Below are 26,443 nucleotides of genomic sequence, written 5' to 3'. Positions count from 1 at the left end.
ACCTAGGAGTAAGTTTAACAAATGAAGTGAAAGATCTATATGCTGAAAATTATGAGACGTCGCTGAAAGAAACTGAAGATGTCACAAATAAATGAAAAGACATGCCATACTCACAGGATGGAAGAATTAGTATTATTTCAGTGCCCATACTACTCAAAGCAATCTACAGATTCAGTGCAATCCCTACCAAAATACCAATAGTATTTTTCACAGAACTGGACAAATAATCCTAACATTTGTATGGAATTGCCAGAGACCCAGAACAGCAAAGCAATCTTGAGAAAGAACAAAGTTGCAGGTATCGCGCTTTCAGATAAAACTATACTACAAAGCTATAGTAATCAACACAGTATGTTACTTGCACAAAAACAGACACACAGATCAATAGAATAGAATAGGGTGTCCAGAAATAAACCCAAGCTTATAAAGTCAATCTGTAACAAAGAAGGCAAGAACATACAATGTGGAAAAGATAGTATCTTTTAAAAGCAGTTTGGGAGCTGCACCTGGGGGGCTCCGCTGGTTAAGCAACTACATTTGCCTCAAGTCATGATCTTAGGGTCCTGGAATTGAGCCCTACTTCAGGCTCTCTGCTCAGAGGAGCCTGCTTCTCCCTCTCCATCTGCCTGCAGCTCTGCCTGCTTGTCCTCTCTCTCTGTGTGTGTACAATAAATAAAATCTAAAAAAATGAAATAAAAAGCAGTTTGGGAAAACTGGGCAGCTACATGCAAAAGAATAAAGTGGACCACATTCTTATACCATATTCAAAAATAAACTCAAAGAGGATTAAAAACTTAAATGTAGACCTGAAACCATAAAACTCCTAGAAGAAAACACAGGCAGTAAGCTCTTTATCACTGAATATTTTTTTGATGTCTCTTCAGGCAAGGGCAAAAAACCCCAAAAATAAACAAATGGGTCCGCCTCAGACTAAAGTTTTGGCACAGTGAAGGAAACCACCAATAAAACAAAATATAACCTACCAAATGGGAGAAGATACTTGCAAATCATATACCTGATAAAGGGTTGACATCCAAAATATATAAAGAACTCATGCAACTCAATAACAAAAAGCAAACAACCCCATTTAGAAAAATGGGCAGAGGACCTGAATAGACATTTTTTCAAAGAAGACACACAGATGGTCAACATACATATGAAAGATGTTCAGCATCACTAGTCATCAGTGAGATGGGAGTCCAAACAATCTGGAGATAGCCACCCACAGCTGTTAGGATGGCTATTATCAAAAAGACAAGAAATAACAAGTGTTGGTGAGGGTGTGCACTATTGGTTGGAATGTAAATTCATGCAGAAGATTCAGTGAATATATATAGAATATTATTCAGCCCTTAAAAAGAATGAAATCTAGCCATTTTCAAGAACATGGATGGACCTAGAGGGTATTATGTTAAGTGAAATAGGTCAGAGAAAGACAAATACCATATAATTTCACTTATATATGAAATCTAAAAACAAGACAAAACAAAACATAAACAGCCTTATAGATATATAGATACAGAGAACAAACAGGTGGTTGCCAGAGGGGAGGCAGATAGAGGAAGGCCAAATTACCTGTAAAGGATTAAGAGGCACTAAATTCTAGTTAAAAATAAATAAGGGGCGCCTGGGTGGCTCAGTGGGTTAAGCCTCTGCCTTCCGCTCAGATCATGATCCCAGGGTGCTGGAATCCAGCCCTGCATCAGGCTCTCTGCTTGGCAGGGAGCCTGCTTCCCCCTCTCTCTCTGCCTGCCTCTCTGCCTACTTGTGATCTCTGTCTGTTAAATAAATAAATAATTTTTTTAAAAATAATAATAATAAATAAGTCATGAGTATGTAATGCACAACATAGGGAATATAGTGAATAATATTGTAATAACTTTGTATAGTGATAGATGGCAACTAGACCTATGATGCTGATCATTTCATAATGTATAAAAATATACTTACTATCTTACTACTATTGAAACTAATACAATATTGTATGTCTTTTTTTTTTCATTTGCTCACCTTTTTTTTTTCCATTTTATTTGTTTTTTCAGCGTAACAGTATTCATTCTTTTTGCACAACACCCAGTGCTCCATGCAAAACGTGCCCTCCCCATTACCCACCACCTGTTCCCCCAACCTCCCACCCCTGACCCTTCAAAACCCTCAGGTTGTTTTTCAGAGTCCATAGTCTCTTATGGTTCGCCTCCCCTTCCAAATTGTGTATGTCTTTTTAATTCAATTAAAAACAGACCAGATGGGGCGCCTGGGTGGCTCAGTGGATTAAGCCGCTGCCTTCGGCTCAGGTCATGATCTCAGGGTCCTGGGATCGAGCCCCGCATCTCGGCTCAGGTCATGATCTCAGGGTCCTGGAATCGAGCCCCGCATCGGGCTCTCTGCTCCGCAGGGAGCCTGCTTCCTCCTCTCTCTCTGCCTGCTTGTGATCTCTCTCTCCGTCAAATAAATAAATAAAATCTTTAAAAACAAAAAAACAAACAAACAAACAAACAAAAAAAACAGACCAGATGAGGGAGGGAGAAGGTATGTGGGAAATCTCTGTACCTTTCAGGTAGTTTTGCTGTGAACCTAAAATTTCTCTAAAATAAAAAATAAAGTCCATTTAAATTTTTTTTATTTTTTAAATTATTATTACTATTTTTATTTACTTATTTGACAGAGATCACAAGTAGGCAGAGAGGCAGGCAGAGAGAGAGGAGGAAGCAGGCTTCCGGCTGAGCAGAGAGCCTCATGCGGGGTTTGATCCCAGAACCCTGGGATCATGACCTGAGCCGAAGGCAGAGGCTTTAACCCACTGAGCCACCCAGACGCCCCTAAAGTCCATTTAAAAAAAAAAAAAACAACAAACCCTAATATTTAGAAAAAATACCAGATGAGAGCACCATGTTAAATACAGAGAAGACTACAGACATATAATACTGCGTATTGGATAGGGCTAGAGTAAGGGGTTAATGATATTTACTCAACTTCTGCTTCCAGATTTCCTCCCAGTGTATGAAGGAACCAGGTGCCCTGGTCAAGTCCCCGTGCTGTACAGCAGCCCGGATCAGAGTCTCCTAACACTCCCCCCCGCGCCGCCGCCGCCCCACGCCCAAGGTAAAGCGCCAGCTGGCAACACTTATGCCTTTCACCGACGGAGGAATCAAGTTTTGGAGCACTCAGATGTTCAACAGGTGTGTAACTGGCCGGGGCCAGGAGCCCGCCCTTCGGAAGGGTAGTGCTGCTTTTCTTCTCCCTCCAGGCCGGAGCGGCCCCCCAGGCTGCACTCTCTCCCTCTCGGCTGCAGAGGGAGCGCGTGAGATACCCTGCCTCCCTACTCCGCGCGAGCCGGCGAGGGGCGGGGCGATAGGCGGGGCGATAGGCGGGCCAGGGGGCGGGGCGGGACGTGGGCAGGACGCCGGGAGTCCGCGGGTCGCAGTTAAAGCGCGCTGACGGGGGCGAGAGCGGCTTCCTGGAGGCTCTTGGGTCCGCGCGAGGCGGCTGCAGGTGGGACCGTTACCCGCAGGCAGCCGGGAGCGAGCGGGGCGGCCGGAAAGGAAGCGTGCCGGTCCACCATGATCCCCCTGGAGAAGTCCGGCAGCCGCGGCTCCCCCTCCGCCGCCGCCTCCGGGTCGGGGCGGGCGGGCAGGAGTCTGGGCGCGCCGCGCCGGCCGCAGCCCCCACCTCAGGCCCGCGGGCTGCTGACGGAGATCCGCACCGCTGTGCGCACCGAGCCCTTCCAGGACGGCTACAGCCTGAGCCCGGGCCGAGAACTGGGCAGGTGAGGCGGGCGCGGCCCGGCGGCCGATAAGTGCCAGAAGCCGGCGGGCGGGCGCGGTGGGGGTGGCGGGCCCGGGGCCGATAGCGCGCGCCGTGACTTGGCACAAACTTGGGTGCGGGTGGCGGCGGGGCGGTCGAGTCGCAGCAGCCAGCCCTCCGCGCGCCACGGCTTGTCCCCGCAGCCGGCGAGGCGCTCCCCGGCGTGCGGCTTCACCCGGGAGCGGGTGTGACCGAGTCTCCCGACGGCGGGGACCGGGACCGTCAGCCCCGTCTCTGCGCAGGCCCTTCCGGCATCTGAGACGTTTTCCACGCGGGGCAGCGGTGCCCTTCCCCGGGGAAGCCGCAGCTGCGGACCCGGCGCTGGCTTCGCCCTTCCGCTCGCGTGTGTGTGCTCGGCTCCCTCCGTGGCCGTGGGAAGGCGAACGCGGGGCGTGACGGCTTCCGCTGCCCCCGCGCGGCGCGGACGTCTCAGCCTCGCGCCGACTGCGTTCTCGGTTTCCTGGTTTGGTGCGACTTCAGTTGTAAAGTATTTAGGTCTCTGTGGCTCGGTTCACGTCGGTTTTACTCCCAGGCCCTTGTCCTCTCCTCCCGCCGCCACTCTTCCTTCGGCTCTTTGTAAAAACGGAAAGGCGAAGGCTTGCTAGGAGCCCTCACATGGTGTGTGTTGAAGAGGGGTGATGGAGGGCCGGGGGTCTGGGGACCGACTCCCCTTGTTCCTTACCAACAGTTTGGAGAAGTTGTCCGGAGCGTCGCTGTTGGAGTCAGACCCGAGCGCGTTCAGCCTGGCCGGCTCGCTCCGTGTGCCTTCGAGTGGGTCAGTTCGACCCCCGGCCCCCTGTTTTCTCACCCATAAAATCAGTGTCATGACCGTGCCCGCCTCCCTTGCGGGGGTGCTGTGCAGGTGACAGGCCTGTAAAGCACATGCCGCGTCCTGGCACAGAGCACTCAGTAAACGTTAGCCGGGGCTGCAGACGTCTGTCCCGCTTGCCAGACAGCACCACGGTGGGATGGGGCAAGGCCTGACGGTGGTGACTGCCTTCACCTGGGGTCTTGGGAAAGGAGGGTCTTGTAACATTGCTTACAAGCAGTATTTTAAAAGCTCAATTTCGGGGCACCTGGGTGTCTCGGTCGGTTAAGCCGCTGCCTTGGGCTCAGGTCATGATCTCAGGGTCCTGGGATCGAGCCCCGCATCAGGCTCTCTGCTCGGCGGGAAACCTGCTTCCCCCTCTCTCTGCCTGCCTCTCTGCCTACTTGTGATCTCTCTGTCAAATAAATAAGTAAAATCTTTTTTTTTTTTTTTTAAAAAAAGCTCAATTTTACATATATTAAGCTGGCTTTTAGAAATAGGGGTGGAAAAAAAAAGAAATAGGGGTTGGGGTTTTTTTGTTGTTGTTTATTTTTTGGAGGGGAATCTACCTTAAACATGTTCTACTTATTCCAAATGTTAATAAAAGGAAGAATACCTTTCAGAACAGGATACACTTCGCTATGGTGCACACTAATGAACCTGGATCTGTACACACTTTAAATGTGACAATTAGTTATACCAGAGAAGGCCTAGAGAGCTACTGATTCAGCTAGGTATTCTAACTCATCAAAATTCCAGACATTGTGAAGTAGCCCTGGTCTCTTGAAAAGGGAAAACTAAGACTTTCTATTATTTGGTTGTCTGGCTTCCTTCCACAGAAGGAAAACTGGCATTACAAGGCTGAAATATCTTTAGGTGGCAAGCACTGTCTTGTAGAGTTTATAATAAATGACTTAATCTGAAAAAATTGATTTGCACCCTACCAGGTGTTGATACTAATTCCTCCAGAAATGTTCTTTTCAGTTCTTATTTTTGTCTGTATTGTAAAATTCACTTGCCTACAGGTATTTGTTTTATCTTTTGCGAATATATTACATATATTTATATGCTTACATAAGTTTGTTTACAGAAGTTATAACTCCTGAAGCAGCAGAACAGTGCAATTAGATAGCTACTTGATATAAGAACTTAAAACAGAAAAACCAAATTAATGTATTTGTTTTTTTGGTTCCTTTTTTTTTTTTTCTTTTTGTCACGGAGAGGTTTAATGCAGTGATAAAGACCTTGGTCTTTGGAGTCAGACAGGCAGTGGTTGAATCTTAGCTCTTTACTTACCAGTTATATGCACTCTTGAGTAACTTACCTAACCATTTATTGCCTCACAGTTGTAGAGAGAATTAAATAGAACACATCTATAGCATTAAGGCTGTGCTTTTCTTAAGGGGAACACTTAATAAATGTAATTCATTGTGTAACAATGAATGTTCTTTTACATGTAACCAGAAAGCAAAAATGAGAAAACCTGCACAATTTTATGCTTCTATCTGTGGTGAATGTGGTGAAATCTCATTGCAAAACAGACAGGAACTGTTTAGAACTCTCAGGAAGCAAAAGTTCTGTTTTCTGTTATTAGCAGTCTCTGTTTAAGGTTTATAAATTTTGCCTGTATATTATGGTTCCGACATAATTGTTTATTCGTAACCTTTTCTGTAATAAGAAAGGTGTCTTTTTTTCCAGCTATGAACTGTGGTTGCATTTCTGGTATAACTAATTGATTGCATTCTGATGCAGAATTTACAAAATTATCTGTTACATTTTAATGATGTAGTAGGAAAAAGAGAATTTTTTTTCTTATTTGCTACATTCTACGGCCTTTCATTCAGTCAAAAATGTTGAAGAGGTGTGAAGAGGTAACTGTTCTAAGAAACTGATTTCTTTAAGAAGTTACCATTATTTTTTATCTTACACAAAATTAAAGCTTTCAGTAAAATGGTTGAAGAGAATTTTTGAAATGGCCAATATTGGTTCTATAGTAATGAGAGGATGTGATTTTGATTATTTTTTTTAAAGATTTTATTTATTGATTTGACAGATGGAGATTACAAGTAGGCAGAGAGGCGGAGGGAGGGGGTGGGGGGGGAGCAGATTCCCTCCTGAGCAGAGAGCCCCATGCCGGGCTCGATCCCAGGACCCTGAGATCATGACCTGAGCTGAAGGCAGAGGCTTAAACCCACTGAGCTACCCAGGCGCCCCAATTTTTATTATTTTTAAGGAAGGTCAGGTCAGGGGCGCCTGGGTGGCTCAGCGGGTTAAAGCCTCTGCCTTGGGCTCAGGTCATGATCTCAGGGTTCTGGGATCAAGCCCTGCATCGGGCTCTCTGCTCAGCAGGGAGCCTGCTTCATCCTCTCTCTCTGCCTGCCTCTCTGCCTACTTGTGATCTCTGTCTGTCAAATAAATAAATAAAATCTTAAAAAAAAAAATGTCAGGTCATGTTCTTTGTTTCCAACAGAGTCCATGGCAACCTAAATGTGGATAAATATAGGATGTAAAATTTTCTTTTGTTTCTTGAAGCTTGACTTTTTATTCGTAAAGCTTGTTACCTTTCTTTCAGTCAGGATATGTGCCAGTGTAAACCACATAAATGATTATAGGTACAGGAGACATGACCTTGAGTTCTGAGAATTTTTTCATAATATTGATTCCCCTTGAGTTTGAAAGTATAGGAACGAAAATATGTTTCTAGAAATTTGAAATAGTACAAATTTCACATTGAATGATTTGCCTTACATGTGTTTTCATTATTTAGTCCTCAACTTTAACATTTTTTGATGCATTGATAAATTTTATCTTAAGAAAAAAAGGATTTTTAAAGCCAAAAGAATATCTTTTGTTTATTAAATTATTACATGCTGATAGTTGAATTTCCCTTTGAGAAAAAATATGAATTCTCTGTTGAACGAGTATTTCATAAATATTTTACGGTTATACGGGTGCTTTCAGATATATTATCTTAATTCTCACATGCATGTTTAGGAAGTCATTTTCTTTCCTTTTTTTTTTTTTTTTTAAGATTTTACTTATGTATTGAGAGAGAGAGAGCTCAAGCAGGGGGAGCTGCAGAGGGAGAGGGAGAAGCAGGCTCGCTGCTGATCAGGGAGCCGGATATGAGGCTCAATCCCAGGAACCTGGAATCCTGACCTGAGCCTAAGGCAGATGCTTAACTGACTGAGCCAACCAGGCCCCTCCGAGAAGTCCCATTTTCAATGAGAAAACCAAGGCAGAGATGGATGGAGTCTTATGAAAGACTGCTGAGCTGGCACTCTTTGAAATCCCTTCTGTTATGTAAGTCAGATGTTTCTCAAAGAATAATCTGCAGTCTGCCTTGTAGCTGAAGCAGTTTCTCATCGTTTTTATGAGAGGACGTGAGTTCCATGTTGGGACGAATTCTGAAGCTTCTGTGTCATATAGTTCCCTCTTCAGTTGGGCTTTATGGTAGATAGGGATGTTGTGTATCTTTCTCTTCAGAGAAGTTGAGAGTAACTAGAACAAGAAAGGATTATTAGAAAATAAGAGAATGTTCAAGCTGAAGGAGGTGGGCATATTTCAGGAACTGTGTGTTCTTTACCTGGATTCATGGCTGTAGATAATGGCTTCCGGCTTTTGTACCTTACAACTACTTGAGCATGTGTCATAAATTATAATTCATAATTTCTTTAGAAATTAAGACCTTTCTGGGGCATGCAACTGGCTCAGTCAGTTGAGCTGTTGACTCTTGATTTCTGCCCAGGTCATGATCTCAGGGTCCTGAGATCTAGCCCTACATAGGGCCGCACGCTCGCTGGACAGTCTGCTCGAGGATTCTCTCTTCCTCTGCCCACCTTCCCTGCCCCCCACCCCCATCTCTCTCTCTCTCTGTCTCTCAAAGAAATAAAAAAATCTTTAAAAAGAAAAAAAGAAATTAAGACCCTTGGTAAGTAATATTGTCTGTGTAGAAGTTGCCTTGTTTTAGGATGGATATTATTTAAGATTTATTGGGCACTAGTGATTAGTTTGAAGAGTATTTACCAATAGTTGTGTGTAATCTGATATTTTTGGAAGGATTAAAAAAAATTGGCTATGTTTGTGATTCAGCAGCAGGGTTACTTAGCAAGTTCTAAGGCAGATACTTCATTGAGTCAGCTGTTCTAATTTTGAAAAGTTGAGACTTACGGTGTTAAAAATCTTAATTTAAAATGTACATAAACTTGGTGTGCCTGGGTGGCTCAGTCGGTTAAGTGTCTGCCTTCAGCCCAGGTCATGATCCCAGGGTTCTGGGATGGAGATTACATCAGGCTTTCCACTCAGCAGGGAGTCTGCATCACCTCTCCCTCGGCCCCTCCCCCCAAACAGGCTCTCAAAATAAATAAAATCTTAATTAAAAAATATATAGTCACTTTTTAGAGTTTTGGCTAAGATCAAGTGTAAAAAAATACATTAACTTAAGGATTAAAGAATTTCAGCCTCTTCATGAAGCTATATGTAGCAAAATTTCAAAAAATCAGGTTATTGAACCAAGTGCATTAGAAAGCTAAGTAGCTATTGTCATTGATTCACCTATTCAGGTAACGAAGAAGGAACTGCATTTATTGGAAATTTTACATCAAGTAGAGAGTTCAAGTTAGCCACCTTCAAAATTTCTCTGTTCTAGGATTCTTTTTTACAAATTACTATCATTATAGATCTGAAGTTTGTGCCCCAAACAATAAAAATAGTTGCTGATTACTGATCATTTGTTGAATGCTATACATTTTAGAGATGTAATTTTGTTTAGTCTTTACTATCTTGCAAGGTTAAGTGACATCAACATAATCTTACAGATGAGGAATGCAGGCTTAGAAATAGTTGAGTAAATTGCTTAAGATTATGCAGTTACAAGCCAGAATTGAAAATAGTCTGTCTTTTAAAGCCCTGCCTGTTCTTGTCACTCATGCTGATAGCTGATCTGAAGGACTCACTGACTTTTACACTTAGGATCGATAGATATTTTGGGTTCTGCTGGTTTCCTTTCAGAGGTAAGGAAGACAGGTAGAATCTGTTCTAGATCTTTCTGGAGTGGAACTTCTTACATTTAATAGCACTCCAGTGCTATTAAGTAAATGTTCTATATTAAGCACATAAGGCGCTTCGCTAGGATCTGGCAATTATTCTCAAATGTAACAAATCAGTCACTATTCCCTTTATCAGCAAGATGACATGTCACATGGGAAAATTTTATGGGAAAAATAACATTTGAGCTCAACCTTAATGACTGAATGGAATTTCAGCAGTAGTGATGAAAGATACTCCTCCGACCATTGGCAATAAAATAAATAAGCACAGTGGCAGAAAAATTCAGTGAAAGAGAATAGCAAGTAGTCTGATGTGGTTAAAATATTAAACCTCATAAGATTAAGTTGCCATTGAACTTTTATTTAATAAAATAACAAGAAGAGTTGTGTATATTTAGGGTGCTTATCTGATACCCTATTTGAGCACCTGCCATGTGCAGGGCACTATGGAGATACAAGGATGAATGATAAGCAACGTCTAACTAGGGACCTCCTAGCCTAGCTAGGGAAACAGGCATAGTGCAACAAATGGTACTACATCAGACCAATTTAAAAAACATAATACATGTACAAACCCATCCAAACCTGTTACCATTCTTATAATCGGTCTGTCAGTTGATGGTACCACATTTATCCAGTGCTCAGGTAAAAATCTACAAGTCATCTGCTGCTTCCACTTTTCCCTTTTCCCCTCAGCTCTGCCTGCAGTTCCATCTGCCAAGGAATGCTTATGAACTTTGACCCTCTTTTAAATGCATCATCTTTTCCTAGCTTCTACACTACTATTTTACTGCTGTTTTATTGGAGTATTGGCTTCCCAATACTCCAGTTGTGTATTTTGGTTTCCCTAGTTTCTAGTTAATATTTTGCAATATACTGTTAATAACACTATCAGAATTATCTTTTAAAAACAGTTATTTAAAAAATTCTAAGAAGCACCCATTTTTACCCTGAGAAAGTCCAAACTCCTTAGCATGTCATACTTCTTAAAGATGTGCACCACACCTTCCTAAGACTTACCAGTTAGGCCTCAGCAAGCAATGCCAAGATGACTAAAACCAAGGAGGCTTAGACTGGTAGATCTAACTCTCTATCCTTCCTCTAATTATTTGTTGATGTATCTTTACTTTCCCACCGCTCTACAATGTGTTATCATTCAGTGGTTCTGAAATATATTGATTTTTTTATATTCCCCCCACCAAAAACTATTTCTTTTTTTTTTTTTTTTTCCAAAAACTATTTCATGCAAACCTGAGTTGTCAGTTTAGTGTGTAATAGTGAACCACAGATTTTTGTGAAATGCATAGAGGAGAACTCAGTAAAATGTGATAACTATGTAGTCCAGGAAGAATTTTGGCTAAATCAGTAAAGAAAGCAGATGTGAAACAAACATCTTGTGCCCTTTGAACCTCATCAGCTTCAAGTCTGTATATTAACTGTGGCCACTAGTGTCTGGAGAAAACTTTATTTTATCTTTTTGCCTAAGTAACCTGAAATTCAGGGTTTAGATACAATCTATGGTTTTTACCATGAAGCTGTGGTAAAACTTTCATATTTCAGTCCTTGAGGGGTGTAACATTTAGACACTGATGATATAATTCTTAATGTGTTCACTAGGACTCTGCGCCTTGAATGCTGAATCTACCATTTCTAGGTACTGGGTTGCTCTACAGAAAGAACAGTTTCAGAAATCTTTTTATCACCTTCGTACTCTTCCTTGAGTAGTTTCAAGTTTCCCATTGCACCAGTCTAGAGGTGAAGGCAGTACAGGTTTCCTCAAAACCCTCATGATCTGCTGTTCTTGCTGTCAGTTTTAGTATCAGAATGATGGACGAGTTTCTTCAGTGTGGGATAATGCAGGGCTTGGCTGACAATTGCTGGCCGCCTATTTTTGTAAGGCTCCTGAGCTATATAGAATGACTTTTACATTTTTAAATAGTTGAAAAAATCAGTAATATTTGATAACATGGAAATTATATGAAATTCACATTTCAAAGTCCATAAAGTGTTTTGTTTTGTTCTGTTTTGTTTTAACCCAGAGCCAGCCATTCATTTACCTTTTGTCTGTGCTTTCATTTTACAATAGCGGACTTGCATAGTGGCAACAGACCAGCAAGACCAAAAATATTTGCTATCTGCCCCTTTACAGAAAAATGTGCTGACTTCCAATCTAGTGCATGACACGGTGGAAAGAAAAGAATAAACCTAAAACTGTGAAGAGTGCTTCCACAAAAACAAAGGCTGTATCCAGACTAGTCACTGGTGGGGGTGGAGAGCCACGGGAAGTGTGCTGGCGTCCCTAAGAAATGGTTGTATGGCTCCAGATATCGAATTGAGTATGGGTCTCTTTCCTGTATTTGCCTCTGGTTCTGGAATTTAGTAATAGCTTTTCAGTAACAAGGGCTCCCAGAGTTTGTAGGTTTGCAATGTGTCTGAATCCCTATCTCTTTTGAGTCATTTGTCTTCCCATCTATTCAAAAATACACATTCAGGCCAGATATGAATTCGTATTTTACTGACTGCAGAGTACTGTATTGCCTGGAATGTTAAGTGTGCGAACAGTGAACATTTGTGTGTTTGATGGAAGAGTATTTTCAAAGCAGTTCAACAGAGTCATTTCTAAATTACCAGGAACATGCTTGCTGTCAATTATATATGTTGGTTGGTTTTTTAATAAATGAAACTTTCTTTTTCTCTTTTGAAACTTCTGACATAGTAATAATTTGATTCTTTTTTATTTTTTTAAAGATTTTATTTATTAGAGCACAAATGAGGGGGAGAGGGAGAAGCAGACCCCCCCACTGAGCAGGGAGCCCAGTGTGGGGCTTGATCCCAGGACCCTGAGACCATGACCTGAGCTGAAGGCAGATGCTTAACCAACTGAGCCACCCAGGTGCCCCTGATTCTTTTAATATCTATGATTTTTTTTTTCTCAAAAGAACTCAAAAGTCATCAGGAATCTTTTAAAACTTGATGGAGATGTTAGTCTAATGATTTTGTGGAGTAAAATAAAAGGCATTAGTCTGTGATGAATAGGTTTATGATTTAATCCCTCCAAGCATCTATAGACATCTTTCACATTTTTGTGAACAAAAAGAACTTTGATCTGAACGAGGGTGCTGTTAGGTAGATTGTTACTTATGTGAGCAACTACGTTCAGTTATACCTAAGGATATATCCTTTAACATTTTTATTGGTGGTTACAAAAGTATAAGGTGCATGAAAAATATATTTGTGGTTAACAGCAGCTGGGAAGGAAAAATTAGTACTCAAAATTTCATCAGTAGTCTAGAATGCTGGGTCCAAACCTAGAATAATGAGAAAGTTTTCAGAACCTTTATGAGGATAAGGAATGATCGAAAATTGGAAAAAGGAGGGGCACGTGAGGGCTCAGGTGGTGATCCCAGGGTCCTGGGATGGAGCTCTCTGCTCAGTGGGGAGCCAGATTCTCCTGCTCCCTCTGCTCCTGCCCCACCCCACTTGTATTCTTTCTCTCTCCCTCTCTCTCAAATAAATAAAATCTTAAAAAAAAAAAAAAAGGGAAAAGGGAGTGACAGTTAACAGATCTCAGCTTCCATCAATACCCAGTAGATTTGCATTTGGAAGAGAAAGGTCTTTCTGTACTGCTCAGCAAAAAGCCCAGACTCAACAGCCCTTCACTTTAGGCTTGTGATGAAAATCTTATTAAAATAATATGCATCCAAGAGTGGAAGAAACAACCTCACAGTTTGAAAGAAGACACTGATACTGGCATTTGGCATTAGGTTAAAAAAAAGAAAAAAAATAGAAACAAAAACTGATTTCTAAGCTGCCTTCCAACTTAAAGATTGGGTATTTTGGGTGACAACTATCACAAATTAATGATTTGTTTGATTAACAACTTTTTATTTAGCACTTGCTATGTGACAAATCGCATGTTGAGCAATTGCTATGTATTATATGCTTGAATTCTTACACAACCCTGTCAAGTGGATTCTGATGTGTTCTCTTTTACAGGTAAGGAAGATGAGATTTTAAAAGGTTTAATGAATTGCCCAAGTGGGCTGCAGAGCTGTTTCTGGGATTCAAACCCACATCTAATTCCAGAGCTCATAGCCTTAATTTGCTTAGTTTGTTACACTCACTCCCCTGTGACTTCCTTATTAGTTTAATAACAAATGATAGTGTAGTGTATCAAAATGATGCTTGTTGTATCTGTCTTTATAGGAAAACTAGACAGTTCCAGCTGATGCTGTAGTTGAAATATATAAATGAGATCCCTAACTTCTGTAGTTTTGAAAGGCAATATAGTATTAGTCAATTCAATTCTTTTAGGAATTCTGATAACCAGTTTCTTTTAACAAGTCTAATACCTTTTTTCAAGATTCAAATCATTGTTATGTATAAATGTAAAAAAAAATAGAACTGCAAAAAATATTGACTCAAATATATGGTTATTCTCTATTCAGAAGTAATTTTGCAGGTTTACCAGTTATATTTTATTTGATTAGAGATGTACCTATTAAATCCTAAGTGGTAGTGCTGCATTTGTGATTGAATATGGTCTGAATTTGATTAGCCACTGATGAATATTTGGAAATTTTATGAAAGTTTACCATCTCTAGAAAGTTGTCAAGTTTAACAGGGAATGTTTTTGTTTAATTCTAGGGGGAAATTTGCAGTGGTGAGGAAATGCATAAAGAAAGATTCTGGAAAAGAATTTGCAGCAAAGTTCATGAGAAAAAGAAGAAAAGGTCAAGATTGTCGGATGGAAATAATTCATGAGATTGCTGTTCTTGAACTAGCACAGGACAATCCTTGGGTCATTAATTTACATGAAGTCTATGAAACACCATCAGAAATGATCTTAGTTCTCGAATAGTAAGTATTGTTTTCCTTAGAGTTTGTTAGGTAGTCCACACTTCATAGGATGTTAGTCATCTGTGATATGTGTTGTAGCCTGGCTCTGGAAACCTGAAGATTTTCCAGAACTTTTTCATGCGTTTCTCTTGTTAATTCAGAAAATACCGAATTAATAAGAATGCGTGTATATTAGATTTTTTATTTTCATTCTTTAATGAAATTCTTCTGATAGCTAAGTTCTCTTGTGTTCTTATTAGAGGCTCTCTTCAGAAAGTAAGTGATACCAAGGTAATATTAAAATAAGAGACATTTTACAGTCTCTTACATGTTCATATAATCATATAATAAGGAGTTAATAATCTCCTTTCTTTCAGAAAGAACTGACTCATACCATGTTTTCATTTGAGTAAGTAGGGACTGTATAGGAAACAACTTTGGAAAATGGACAGTTTTTTCTTAAGAAACCCCGTTTTCTCTCTCTGCTTCTCCTAACTAAAGGGAATGATTGATAGATTTGAATACATAGAAAAGTCTTAACTACATCAAGAAACACAAAATGAAAAGACAAGCTCAGGGAGAATAGTTTTATCTGTTAACCCAAAATGCTTAAAATTTATTTACTATGTAACTAGATACTACAAATTACACAAAAACGTGAACCTCCCAGTTTATTAAAAACAATGGACAAAGGATTTGTTAACCCATTTCAACCAAGTAAAATTGAAAATCTGATGAGCTTTATTAAGGATTCTAGCAAGTGGAGGGCAGCTCCAAGGAGTTGTACAAAATGGACAGTTTTTCTAAGAAGGAGGTTGTGGCAAGAAGTTATTAGCAAAAGAGAAAAAGGATTCAGGCAACATCACCTTCCCTTAAGGGGAGGGCAGGGGGTCTTATTAGGTGGATTGCCTCATCTTCTTTTGGGGGGATAGGGCTCTCTTAGAGGCTCTCTTCTAAGAGAGCCTCTCACATGGGCCCTTCCATGTGAGATTCCTTGCTGATGCTGGTCAGAAATTTTCTGACTGGTTAAGACTTATACTTCTAGGGGCGCCTGGGTGGCTCAGTGGGTTAAGCCTCTGCCTTCAGCTCAGGTCATGATCTCAGGGTTCTGGGATGGAGCCTTGCATCATCTGCTCGGTGGGGAGCCTGCTTTCCCCTCTCTCTCTGCCTTACTGTCTGCCTCCTTCTGATCTCTGTCAAATAAATAAATAAAAAGTCTTTAAAAAAAAAAAAAAGACTTACACTTCTAGGGGAGGTTGAAACTGCAATTAGGTTAGATATGAAGCCCCAGTTTGGTGATTTGTTGATTTGGTGACACCAGGTTGGGCCTATGCTTTTCTTTTTTAACAGATATGAAGGGAAATTCCACATAGATGTACATATATATAAATGGCCTATATGCATATGAAAAATATTCTTAGGATTTTTATAATGTAAATTTAAAAATATTTCCCTTTAAAAGAGTGGCAGAGATCATAAAGAAAAAGTGATGTTCATGGGGTGAACCATCTGATTTATGCTAAAGGTGGGAGTATTAATTGGTGCAACTTTTCTGGAGGACAGACTGGAGTTGTGTATCAAAAACTGAAAACAACAACAACGACAAACACTCTTTAATTCAGCAATTTCAGTTACATATTTTTTTCACAAGGAAATAATCGGGCATTTGAGCAAAGATGTGTTAGAAAATATTCACTGAAGTTTTTTTAATGTAACAAAAAAGAAATAACCTAATTGTTTAATAGAAAGGGCTCAGTTGGTTAAATAAGTGGTAATGTCACAAAGTGAATTACTGTGCAATCACTTAAAAAGCTAAGGTGGATATAAATGTTTCAACATAGATTTTTTAAAAATATTGTTAAAAAGAAAAAAGTTACAAATGTGTAGTATTGTTTAAAAATTTGAAAGTTTGTAGAAATTCTAGATGGCTAAAATAGTGGCTTCCTCTTGATAATGTAATTCAAGAGCATTGTGTTCATGAATTTTAATTCAGTAATTTCACTTATAGGAATCCCTTCTAGAGAAATTATAAAATGTGTTTCACATAGGGTATTTTTAATTATAATAGTAAAAATATTATGGGATGGTTAAATGTAGTATATGTGGATCATATCTGAATAAAGTTTTCTAACTTAAAAAAAAGTTGGTCTCGGCAAACCGTAAGTGACTCTTAATCTCACAAAACAAACTGAGGGTTGCTGGAGGGAGGGGGGGTAGGGAGAGGGTGGTTGGGTTATGGACATTGGGGAGGGTATGTGCTATGGAGAGTGCTGTGAAGTGTGTAAACCTGGCGATTCACAGACCTGTACCCCTGTGGGTAAAAATACATTATATGTTTATAAAAAAAGAAAGAAAAAATTTAAAAAAGTTGTTCTCGGAATCTCATATAAATCCCCTGCCTACCTAGATTTTGGTTTCCAGTTTGTTTGGAGAGGATCAAGGCAGCACTGGAATTTGATCTAGAAAAGACTGTGTGAAATGCTACTTTCCGACCAGATCTCATTTCTCTCCTGTACTCACCAAACCTGCTCTTTCGCCTTTAATCCTGGGCTCTTCCCAAGTCTTCCGGTCTTTCAGCGGGCTGCGGACTCGCTTCCTTCCTGCGATTCCCTTTTCGTCAGTGGCTAGTTCAGCCAGTCTCTGGCTAGCACCTCACGTTGTTTCCTTCTTCCTCCTAGTCTCAGATGAGCTTTCGCTGTCCTTGGGTAGTTCTTTACCTAATCTCTCATTCTTTTTATGTGCCCCTCTCCGCCCCCGCCAGGATCTACTCAAAACCTTTAACACACTTACTACATCATCTGCTTCCCATCTTTCGGAGACCCCTGGCCCTTTGTCCCCTCCCTGGAGAGAATAGAGGCCGGCAGGCACCCTCCCGCAGCATCCGTCACCCCTTCGCTTCTCTCCCGAGTTTCCGCTGCTTAACTCTGAGGCTAAGACCTTAACTTGTGCTCTTTAATTCTCTTCTTTTCTAGGGCGTTGTTTTGTTTTAAGGCGAGTTCACTGACCTCTCTCAGCTTTTCATTCCCCTCTTTCAAGGCGGTGCTCTGCCCTTGTCTTCCAGTGTGGCTGTCTCTCTTATCCTAAAATTCCTTTTCCTCAGCTTTGACTGTCTTTAAACCATGGTCCTGGCTTGCTTTGTCCTTTGCTGCTGTGCTCTCTAAAGGAGCAGGCCGCACGTACAGCTTTCCTCGCCTCCGTTTCTCCTCCGTTTCGTTCTCCGCCGGTCCTCGAATCTGCACGGGCCAGTGCGCCATGACTCTCTGCGGCCGCACCTGCTCTTCCCAAACCCCCGTTTGCCAAAATCCGTCTCCTCTTTTCAGCGTTTATTCCACTTCTTACTCTCTGTAAACCCTTTATTATACCTTCTTTCTTGAAATGATCTTTCTTGGCTTTCAGGTCTCTCTCTCTCTCTCTTTTTTTTTTTCCTTTTAAATCCGTCACAGCCTTTCACCCTGCTTCTGCGGTGTGAATATAAGTGCTCCCCAGGGTTCGTTAGTGGTGTTCTTGTCATGCAGTTATATTCTGTGCATATACTCACTGATAACAACCTGTGTTTGTGGCTTCAGCTGTTATTTATAGTGATTATTTCCAAATCTTTGTCTCCAGCCCTGGACCTTCTAAGTTCCAACTGCATCTCTCTTTATCCAGCCACACATCATTATCAATTCAGGGTCAATATGTGTGCTCCCCTGCATTGCCCTGATAATGCCTGTTTTTCTTCTTCCCCATTTCCATTGTTATTCCCCCATTTATTTCATAGCTCAGGCCTGAAACCTTGACTCTCCTCCTTTCCCTTATCTCCTTTAAAAGCTTGTAAATAATAAATTACTAAGTTTTCCACTTAAACCTCATCCCTGCGTCCCTTTTTCTTGGTACTTGCTGTTTCTCCTCTCTGTTGGGTCTCTGATGGACTCAGTAGCTTCTTGGCTGATCACCCTGGCTTCAATTCTAGGATGTTCCACAGACTTCTGGTAGGTTACTAAGACATAGATGTGGTACTATCATTCCCTTGCTTAGAAATCTTCGGTGGCTCCTGTTGATTTAGTGATCATGGTTTCAGGACCACACATCAATATGATTTGTCTAAAAATATTTGTATTCTACTTTTTGTGTGAAGAGAAAGTCTTAGAAATATGCCTTTGGATATTGAGGTATCAAGATTCTCGGCCACATCAGGAGATTGTTGTGAGGGAAACAGGTTTTTGATCCCCACGTCACTAATGCATTTTGCATACACTTAAGTACCTGCCATATGCACTAGGTGCTAATACTATAAAAGTGGTATGAAAGTAAAGTATAAAAGAAGTATAAAAGTAAAGTAAAAAAGTATAAAGTATAAAAGTAAAAAATAGCCTCTGCCCTCCCCGTGCTACAGGCTTAGTGAAGGAAATATAAATGATTACAGCGATGTTAGTGTTTTACCAGAAATGCTTGCTAGTTGCTGTGGGAACAAAGTATCATAGTCGTGTAAGAAGTGACTGTGTGTGCCAGGCAGTATGCTCAGTCTTTCAGCCAGCTTTATAGAAAGTATTCACATGCTTTATATACATTGTTTTATTTTAAAAAAAATGTTTCAGGTTTATTGAGATATAGTTGACATAAAACATTTTTTAAGTCTGAGGTGTAGAATGTGTTGCTTTGATACCCTTATGTATTGTGTGAGGATTACCACCGTAGCATTAGTTAACACCTGCATCAAGGCATATAATTACCTTTTGTGTGTGGTGGGGGCAGGGGGTGGGTAAGAACATTTAAGATTTACTCTCTCAGCAACTTTCGAGTATATAATATTAGTAACTATCACCACCATGCTATACATTAAATTTCCAGAACTTACTTGTCTTGTAACTGGAAGTTTGTACTCTTTGACCAATATCTCTCCTTTTCTTCCACCTCCCCTCCCACTGGTAACTACCAGTCTAGTCTGTTTCTAAGAGCTTTGCTTTTTTAGATTCCACATATAAGTGGAATGCATTAAAATGGCTGAATAATATTCCATTTTATGTATAACACTTCTTCTCTGTCCATTCTTCCATTCATCGATACTTCAGTGAACAGGGGAGTGTTAATCTTTTTGAGATTCTGTTTTCATTTCTTTTGTATATATACCCAAAAGTGGGATTGCTAGGTCATATGGAAGTTCTGTTGATGAACTCAATACTGTCTTGTCTTTCCTTTTCTTTTCTTTTTTTAAGATTTTATTTATTTGACAGTGAGAGAGCACAAGCAGGGGGAGCAATAGGAGAGGGAGAAGCAGGGTCCCTGCTGAGCAGGGAGCCAGATGCAGGGCTTGATCCCAGGACTCTGAGATCATGACCTGAGCCGAAGGCAGGCTCTTAAGCATTTGAGCCACCCCGGCGCCCCCATATTGTTTTCATAGTGGCTGCCCAATTTACATTCCCACTAGCAGTGCCCAAGGATTCCCTTTTCTCTGCATCTTTGCCAACGCTTGTCTCTGTGATGATAGCCATCCTAACAGGTATGAGATTATACCCAGTTGTGGTTTTGATTTGCCTTTCCCTGGATGATTAGTGATATTGAGAACATTTTCACGTACCTGTTGAACATTTATGTCTTCTTTGGAAAAATGGTCTGTTTAGTTTCTCAACCCATTGTTAAAATCACATTGGTTGTATAAGTTCTTTATATACTTTAGATATTAAGCCCTTATCAGACATATGATTTGCAAATATTTTCTTCCATTCTGTACATTTGCTGAGCAGAAGCTTTTTAATTTGATGTAGTCCCACTTGTTTATTTTTGCTTTTGTTGTCAAACCAAGAAAATTGCCAAGACTGATGTCAAGGAGCTTACAGCTTATGTTTTTTCATAGGAGTTTTATATTCATGTCTTATATTCAAATCTTTCATCTATTTTGAGTTGACTTTTGTGCATGATGTGAGATAAGCATCCTGTTTCGTTCTTTTACATGTAGCTACCCAGTTTAAAAAAAAAATTTTTACTGAAGAGACTGCCCTTTCTCTATTGTATATTCTTGGCTATATTCTGTATATTCTTGGCTTCTTTTTCATTAGTTAATTGACCATCTATGCATAATTTTATTGGCATAAAAACAGATCAACGGAACAGAAATATTTCTATAATAGAAATATTTCTGTTCCGTTGATCTGTTTTTATGCCAATACCATACTGTTTCTATTGCTGTAGCTTTAATACACACATACACACACACACCCACAGTTTTCTCACAAGAAATTTTTTGTATTTGAGGTAAAATTGGTATATAACATTATGTAAACTTCAGGCATACAAAATTTGACTTGACGTGTATGTACTACAAAGTGATCAATACTAAAAGTCTAGTTACCATCCATCTTCCTATAATTGGCCCCCTTCACCCATTTTGCCCACCTCTCTCCCCACTTACCCTTTGGTTACTACCAGTATGTTCTCTATATCTATGAATTTTGTTTTGTTCATTTTTTTTAAGATTCCACATATGAGTTAAATTATATGGTGTTTATCGTTTCACTTAGCATATCAGGGTCTATCTGTGTTGTCACAAATGGCAAGATTTCATTCTTTTTAATGGTTGAGTAGTAACTTATTTTGAAATTGGAAATATATTTTGAAATCCAGATTTGTTCTCAAGATTGCCTTTGTTATTCAGGGCCTTTTGTGTTCCATGCAAATTTTAGGATTTTTTTTTCCTGTGTCTCTGAAAAATGCTATTGGAATTTTGATACGAATTGTGTTGAATTTGTAGATTACTTTGGATAGTATGGACTATTCAACAGTATTAATTCTTCCAACCCATGAGCATGGTATATCTTTCCACTTACTTGTGTCATCTTTGATTTCTTTCATCAGTGTCTTATAGTTTTCATTGTGTAGATCTTTCACTTTCTTGGTTAAATTTATTCCTAAGTATTTTATTCTTTCTGATGCCATTGAAAATGGGGTTGTTTTCTTAATTTCTCTTTCTGAAAGTTCATTGTTAGTGTATAAAAACACAATGATTTTGGTATATTGATTTTGTATCCTGCAACTTTACTGGATTTATTTGTGAATTTTAGAACAAGATTTTATATGAGAAAAAATTTCAGAGGACTAATCAACCTAAAGTCACACTAAATAACAGAGCCAAGATTCAGTCTGGGAGTGTGTGATTCCAGAGTTTTAGCCATGAGTTGTGCTGCTTTATGCATCTAGGAGGGAGATATTAGGGTTATATACTAACCCATTGTAGTATATAGTATATACAACCCAGTATACAGGGTTATATACCAACCCATTGCCTTACCTAGAAAGTTTCAGATTGTTCTGACTTCCTCTCCTATTTTTCTGTCTGACTTCCACCTCCTCTCCTGCTAGTCCTTTTCCAGCCACAGTGTGCACTTTAGACACACTGTCTTTTCTCAGCACTTAAAGATATCATTGAGTTGTCATTTGCCTTTCGTTGTTTATGACAAGAAGTCTGCATTGATTCTCCATTCCTTTTTAAATGTGTCTTTTAAAAACAGTAATTCAGAAATTTGAGCATGATGAGCCTTGGTTTTCTTTGTGTTTATTCTGCTTGGGGTTTACTTTGAGCTACCTTGGCTGGATCTTTGGGATTATGGTTTTTATCAGTTTGGGAATTTCTCAGCCATTATTTAAAAAAATATTTGTGTCCCCCCAACTCTCTTCTCTTGTTCCTTCAATTACCATCTGTTAAACTGCTTGATATTGTTACTCAGGTCCCTGGGATCCTATTGTTTTGTTTTGTTTTGTTTTTTTCCCCTCTCTAAATATTGAATTGCTAGGTCTTAAAATTCTGTTGCTATATCTTAAAATTCACTGATTCTTGTGCAGTGCTATAAAGCCCATCCAGAGTAGTTTTCATTTTAGATACTTTATCTCTTGAAGTTCCATTTGGTCCTTTTTCATACCCATCATCTCTCTCGTTATGGTCATATTTTACTCTAATTCCTTGAGTATATTTATAATGCCTTATCTGCCAATTCCATAATCTGTTATTTCTGGGTCTGTTTTTATTGCTTTCCTATAAGTTGTAGGTTGTAATTTTTAAGATTTTATTTATTTATTTGGCAGAGATCACAAGTAGGCAGTTAGGCAGAGAGAGAGAGGGAAGCACGTTCCCCGCTGAGCAGAGAGCCTATTGCAGGGCTCGATCCCAGGACCCCAGGATCATGACCTGAACCAAAGGCAGAGGGTTTAACCCACTGAGCCACCCAGGTGCCTCTAATGGATTATAATTTGTGGCACTTTCAGATGTCTAGTAATTTTTGGAATGATGCCATTCATTAAGATTGTCACAGTGTTGAGTGCATTTTATGATCTTTCATTAAAAATGATGACATTTGTTTTGACAGGCACTTAAATCACTTGTGAATAAGCTTTGTTGGGGCAGTTCAGAGGCTACTTAATCTTACTACTAAGGTATGGCCCTTCTGGGATAGGGGGCCTGCTGACTGCCCAGGTGGTTCACATGATTTGTCTACTTCAACTGGACAGGATTCAAATATCTTATTCTGTTCTCTGTGAATGCTAGGAATTGTTCAGCTTCTAACTCCTGAGCAGTTCTTTGCTTGACTTACAGAGTTTCACCTTATGCTTGCCCTTATTAGTATTTTGTCTAAGACTTCAAGATCCAGCTAAGCGGATGTCTGGAGATCTTTCTCTGTTGGTCACTCCTCTTGAAATCCAACTTCATTAACTTCGTCAAACTCCTGGTCTGTGTCTTCATTTTAGCAAGACTGCCATATTCTGCTTAAGCTTCTCTACCATCCTGTATCACAGTCCATAAATTATTTCCAAATAGGAAGACAGACAGTAGGGCTACTTATTGGTGTCCCTTTTCTTTGGGATCATGGTCTGAACTGCTTGTGTTCTCATGTCTGAAAACAGTTGGCTCATATACTTTGCTCATTTTCTAGTTATTTATGGCTAAAGGGTAAGTTCCCTGCCATTTGGCTCAAAGGGGAAGGAGGTACTTAACCTTTGGTGAGTCATGTCCTGTATTTTTTGACACCATCATGCCCTTATACTTTGTACACTCTGCCTGGGATGTGCTCTTAACCATTTCAGTTAGTGGATTCCTCTTCCTTCTACAAGTCTCAAAATAAATGTCTTTTTTTTCTAAGCTTTATTTTCTCCTTTCCAATGAATTGCTCAGTTGCTGAATTATCAAATCACTTGATACATAATTTCATATGCACATATATTTATACATATGTATTCTTTAAAATGTGTTTCATTTTTCTCTCTCCCACTAGTACCTGAAGTTATAAGCCATACTTATTTATTTTAAAGATTTTATTTATTTATGTATCAGCGCAAGCATGCACAAGCAGGGGGAGTAGCAGGCAGAAGGAGAAGCAGGCTCCCTGCTCAGCAGGGAGCCCCATGTGGGGCTCGATCCCAGGACCCTGCGATCATGACCTGAGACTTAACCAACTGAGCCACCTAGGCATCCCCATACTTATTTATAATTTCTTTCTATCCATAGCACATTGCACAGGACCTAACATAGTTGATTGGTATTTGTTAATTTTGAAGAGTGAGGGAGGAAATATCTGAACTGAGCCTGAAGCAGGTACAATGGATATACTAGTTTCGATAGAAAAAGGAATGTTTGGTGTCAGAGTCTAGCCAAGGTGCAGGCAGCCAGACAAACGGTTGCTTTTAGCCTGCAAACATCATGTGCATACATGGATCTGCAAAATGTTGATCAGAAGATACTTTAACTTTCTAAGGGCCACTAGAACGTTGAAATGAGAAGTTCTTTATATGTTTTATAAAAATAGTTTCTGTGTAAAATTTTTGGGCAAAGTTCCTGAATTAATGTTTTTGTAAAAACTTTTTTGATAAAAAATTATATGTAATTCATCATAAAGTTAACTTCTCAGGTTCTGGGTAATTTTAAAGTAGTGGAAAATAAACACTACTAAAGTAAATATACCATAACATGATTGTGCAAGTGTTGCTGTGGTTAAAAGATAGGGCACAACAAAACTTGTAGTGTTTCTCTGGCTTCTATGTGAAGGCAGATACTTCCTGTGAAGTGGTTGGTAATGGTCTTCTATGTCCTGGTAACCCTACGTAACAGATGCTTTTAAGTGTTGCAGATTGTTCTTTAGTATAATTTTGTTTAGTTCCATTCACTAATACGACAGCTAATGCGGTCGAGTTTACATTTCAAATGTAAACCAGGATGACTGCACATTGTATCAGAAGGGTGTGTGAAGGCTAGCCTTTACGGCTTTGATAGTCTGCATTTGAAATACATCTCTGAAAATTTTCAGAAAACTGTAGTTCATATGTACTTCATATGCTGTGCTTACGTAAACTACTTAAATTGTTGGGACAACAAAGGAAACCCTTGGGTTAAAGCAAGGATGGGTATACCTTATAGTGGGAAGAAGTAATAAGAAATTGCTCTTAAATCTTTTCACTTATGTAAATTGACCTTTATTGAATTTTATTGTGAATAGTAGTCATGAGCTGAGAGACTCCGGGAGACTCCATTGCGATTGGGAAACTTTATCAACCAAAATACAGTTCTCTGTTTTAGTTGAGAAACATGGACAGTTCTGAGTTGTGACTGGCAAATGGTGGTGTACACGTGCAGAGGGCCATATGTTCTGTCATGGTGTATCTCTAACTGCTTGGGACCGAGTAGACCCAGCTCATACTGACTCTTGCTTAAGGTCATCAAGTCCATCTTCACAGAGCACGGTGGAGCGAGGCTGCAGTTAACATACTCTCTAATGACGTTGTGACTGCTCATTTCTTTTCTTATGACTTGTATGTTACTTTAACCATGCCTATGTATGGGCATTTTACAATTAAATACATAAAAATGATTTCAATGCTTTCATATTCATATTTTTATTTTTATTTTTTTAAAAAGATTTTATTTGACAGAGATCACAAGTAGCAGAGAGGCAGGCAGAGAGAGGAGGAAGCAGGCTCCCTGCTGAGCAGAGAGCCTGATTTGGGGCTCAATCCCAGGACCCTGGGATCATGACCCGAGCTGAAGGCAGAGGCTTTAACCCACTGAGCCACCCAGGTGCCCCTGCTTTCAAATTTTTAATACTATAATCAAAATAAAATAAAAAATCAGTTGTATAGGTTTAGCCAAAATGAAAACCTTATCATCCAATGAAGTATTTGCTTTCACTTTCATCACCTGCAACTGTTCCGTTAAACTTAAGTATGTTTTTATCTAGTTCTGGTGACAAATTGTCTTTCCTTATATGGGCAGAATTTGGAAGTAGGTTAGTGTAACAGAAAAGGAAAGAAAAAAAGGAACTAAGTTATCATACTGAAAGGCAATTAATAAGTAGCTCTGGTCTGACAGCAGCATGGCTGTTTGGAGTTTTATATTTCATGACAATTTATAGCAACTTTATGAAAACAACCTAGTCTTTTTCTTTTTTCCACACATAAAGGACATCTTGAGATATGGCATGAACTGCCATTTTTGGTATGAACAAAATGTTTAAGTATGGACTTTCAGCCAAAGAGAAATAAAAATTTTTAAATGTTGATTATTTTTTTCCTCTTATTGGCAAAATTATTTGGAGGAAAACAAACTGAGATGCTTTGCCCAGAGGTTGGAAGAAAGTTTAAATTCAGTATTAAACTTCTGGTGAGGAGAGGCTCTTCCAATTAAAATTTAAAATGCACGTTCCCTTCACTCCAGCTGTTTTGTTCTAGGTATCTACACTTGAGAGCTCTTGGCACATGAGGAAACAGGGGAGAAACTCTGTTGTGCCTTCTCATCACAACATTGTTTGTAATTGTGAATAATTAGGAAGAAAGTAAATGTCCTTCAAAGGGGTGTGGTTTATTCACAGGGATATAAGAGTTCAAAATTATGAGGTAGGTAGATAAATATAAAACCATCAAGGAAAGATTCTTAAGACATCTTTAAGTAAGAAAAAATTGTAGAACAGCATCAATAGAATGTGTCCTA

General features: G+C 39.7%; 1 protein-coding gene across 1 annotated transcript in view; it reads left to right on the top strand.

Moving 5' to 3' along the window:
* The first annotated feature begins 3,421 nt into the window (after positions 1-3,421).
* The window catches only part of STK17A (serine/threonine kinase 17a), a 46,681-nt gene continuing 23,659 nt past the window's right edge, over positions 3,422-26,443 (top strand). Inside the window, exons 1-2 of the mRNA XM_046020398.1 lie at positions 3,422-3,766; positions 14,308-14,520. Of these exons, the coding sequence (XP_045876354.1) occupies positions 3,561-3,766; positions 14,308-14,520 (419 nt within the window). The 5' untranslated portion in view covers positions 3,422-3,560. The remainder of the gene's footprint in view (positions 3,767-14,307; positions 14,521-26,443) is intronic.

Source organism: Meles meles, chromosome 10, assembly GCF_922984935.1.
Source record: "Meles meles chromosome 10, mMelMel3.1 paternal haplotype, whole genome shotgun sequence".
Taxonomy (NCBI): domain Eukaryota; kingdom Metazoa; phylum Chordata; class Mammalia; order Carnivora; family Mustelidae; genus Meles; species Meles meles.
Note: the sequence above shows the minus strand (reverse complement) of the source record. Positions and strands in the feature narration are given on the sequence as shown.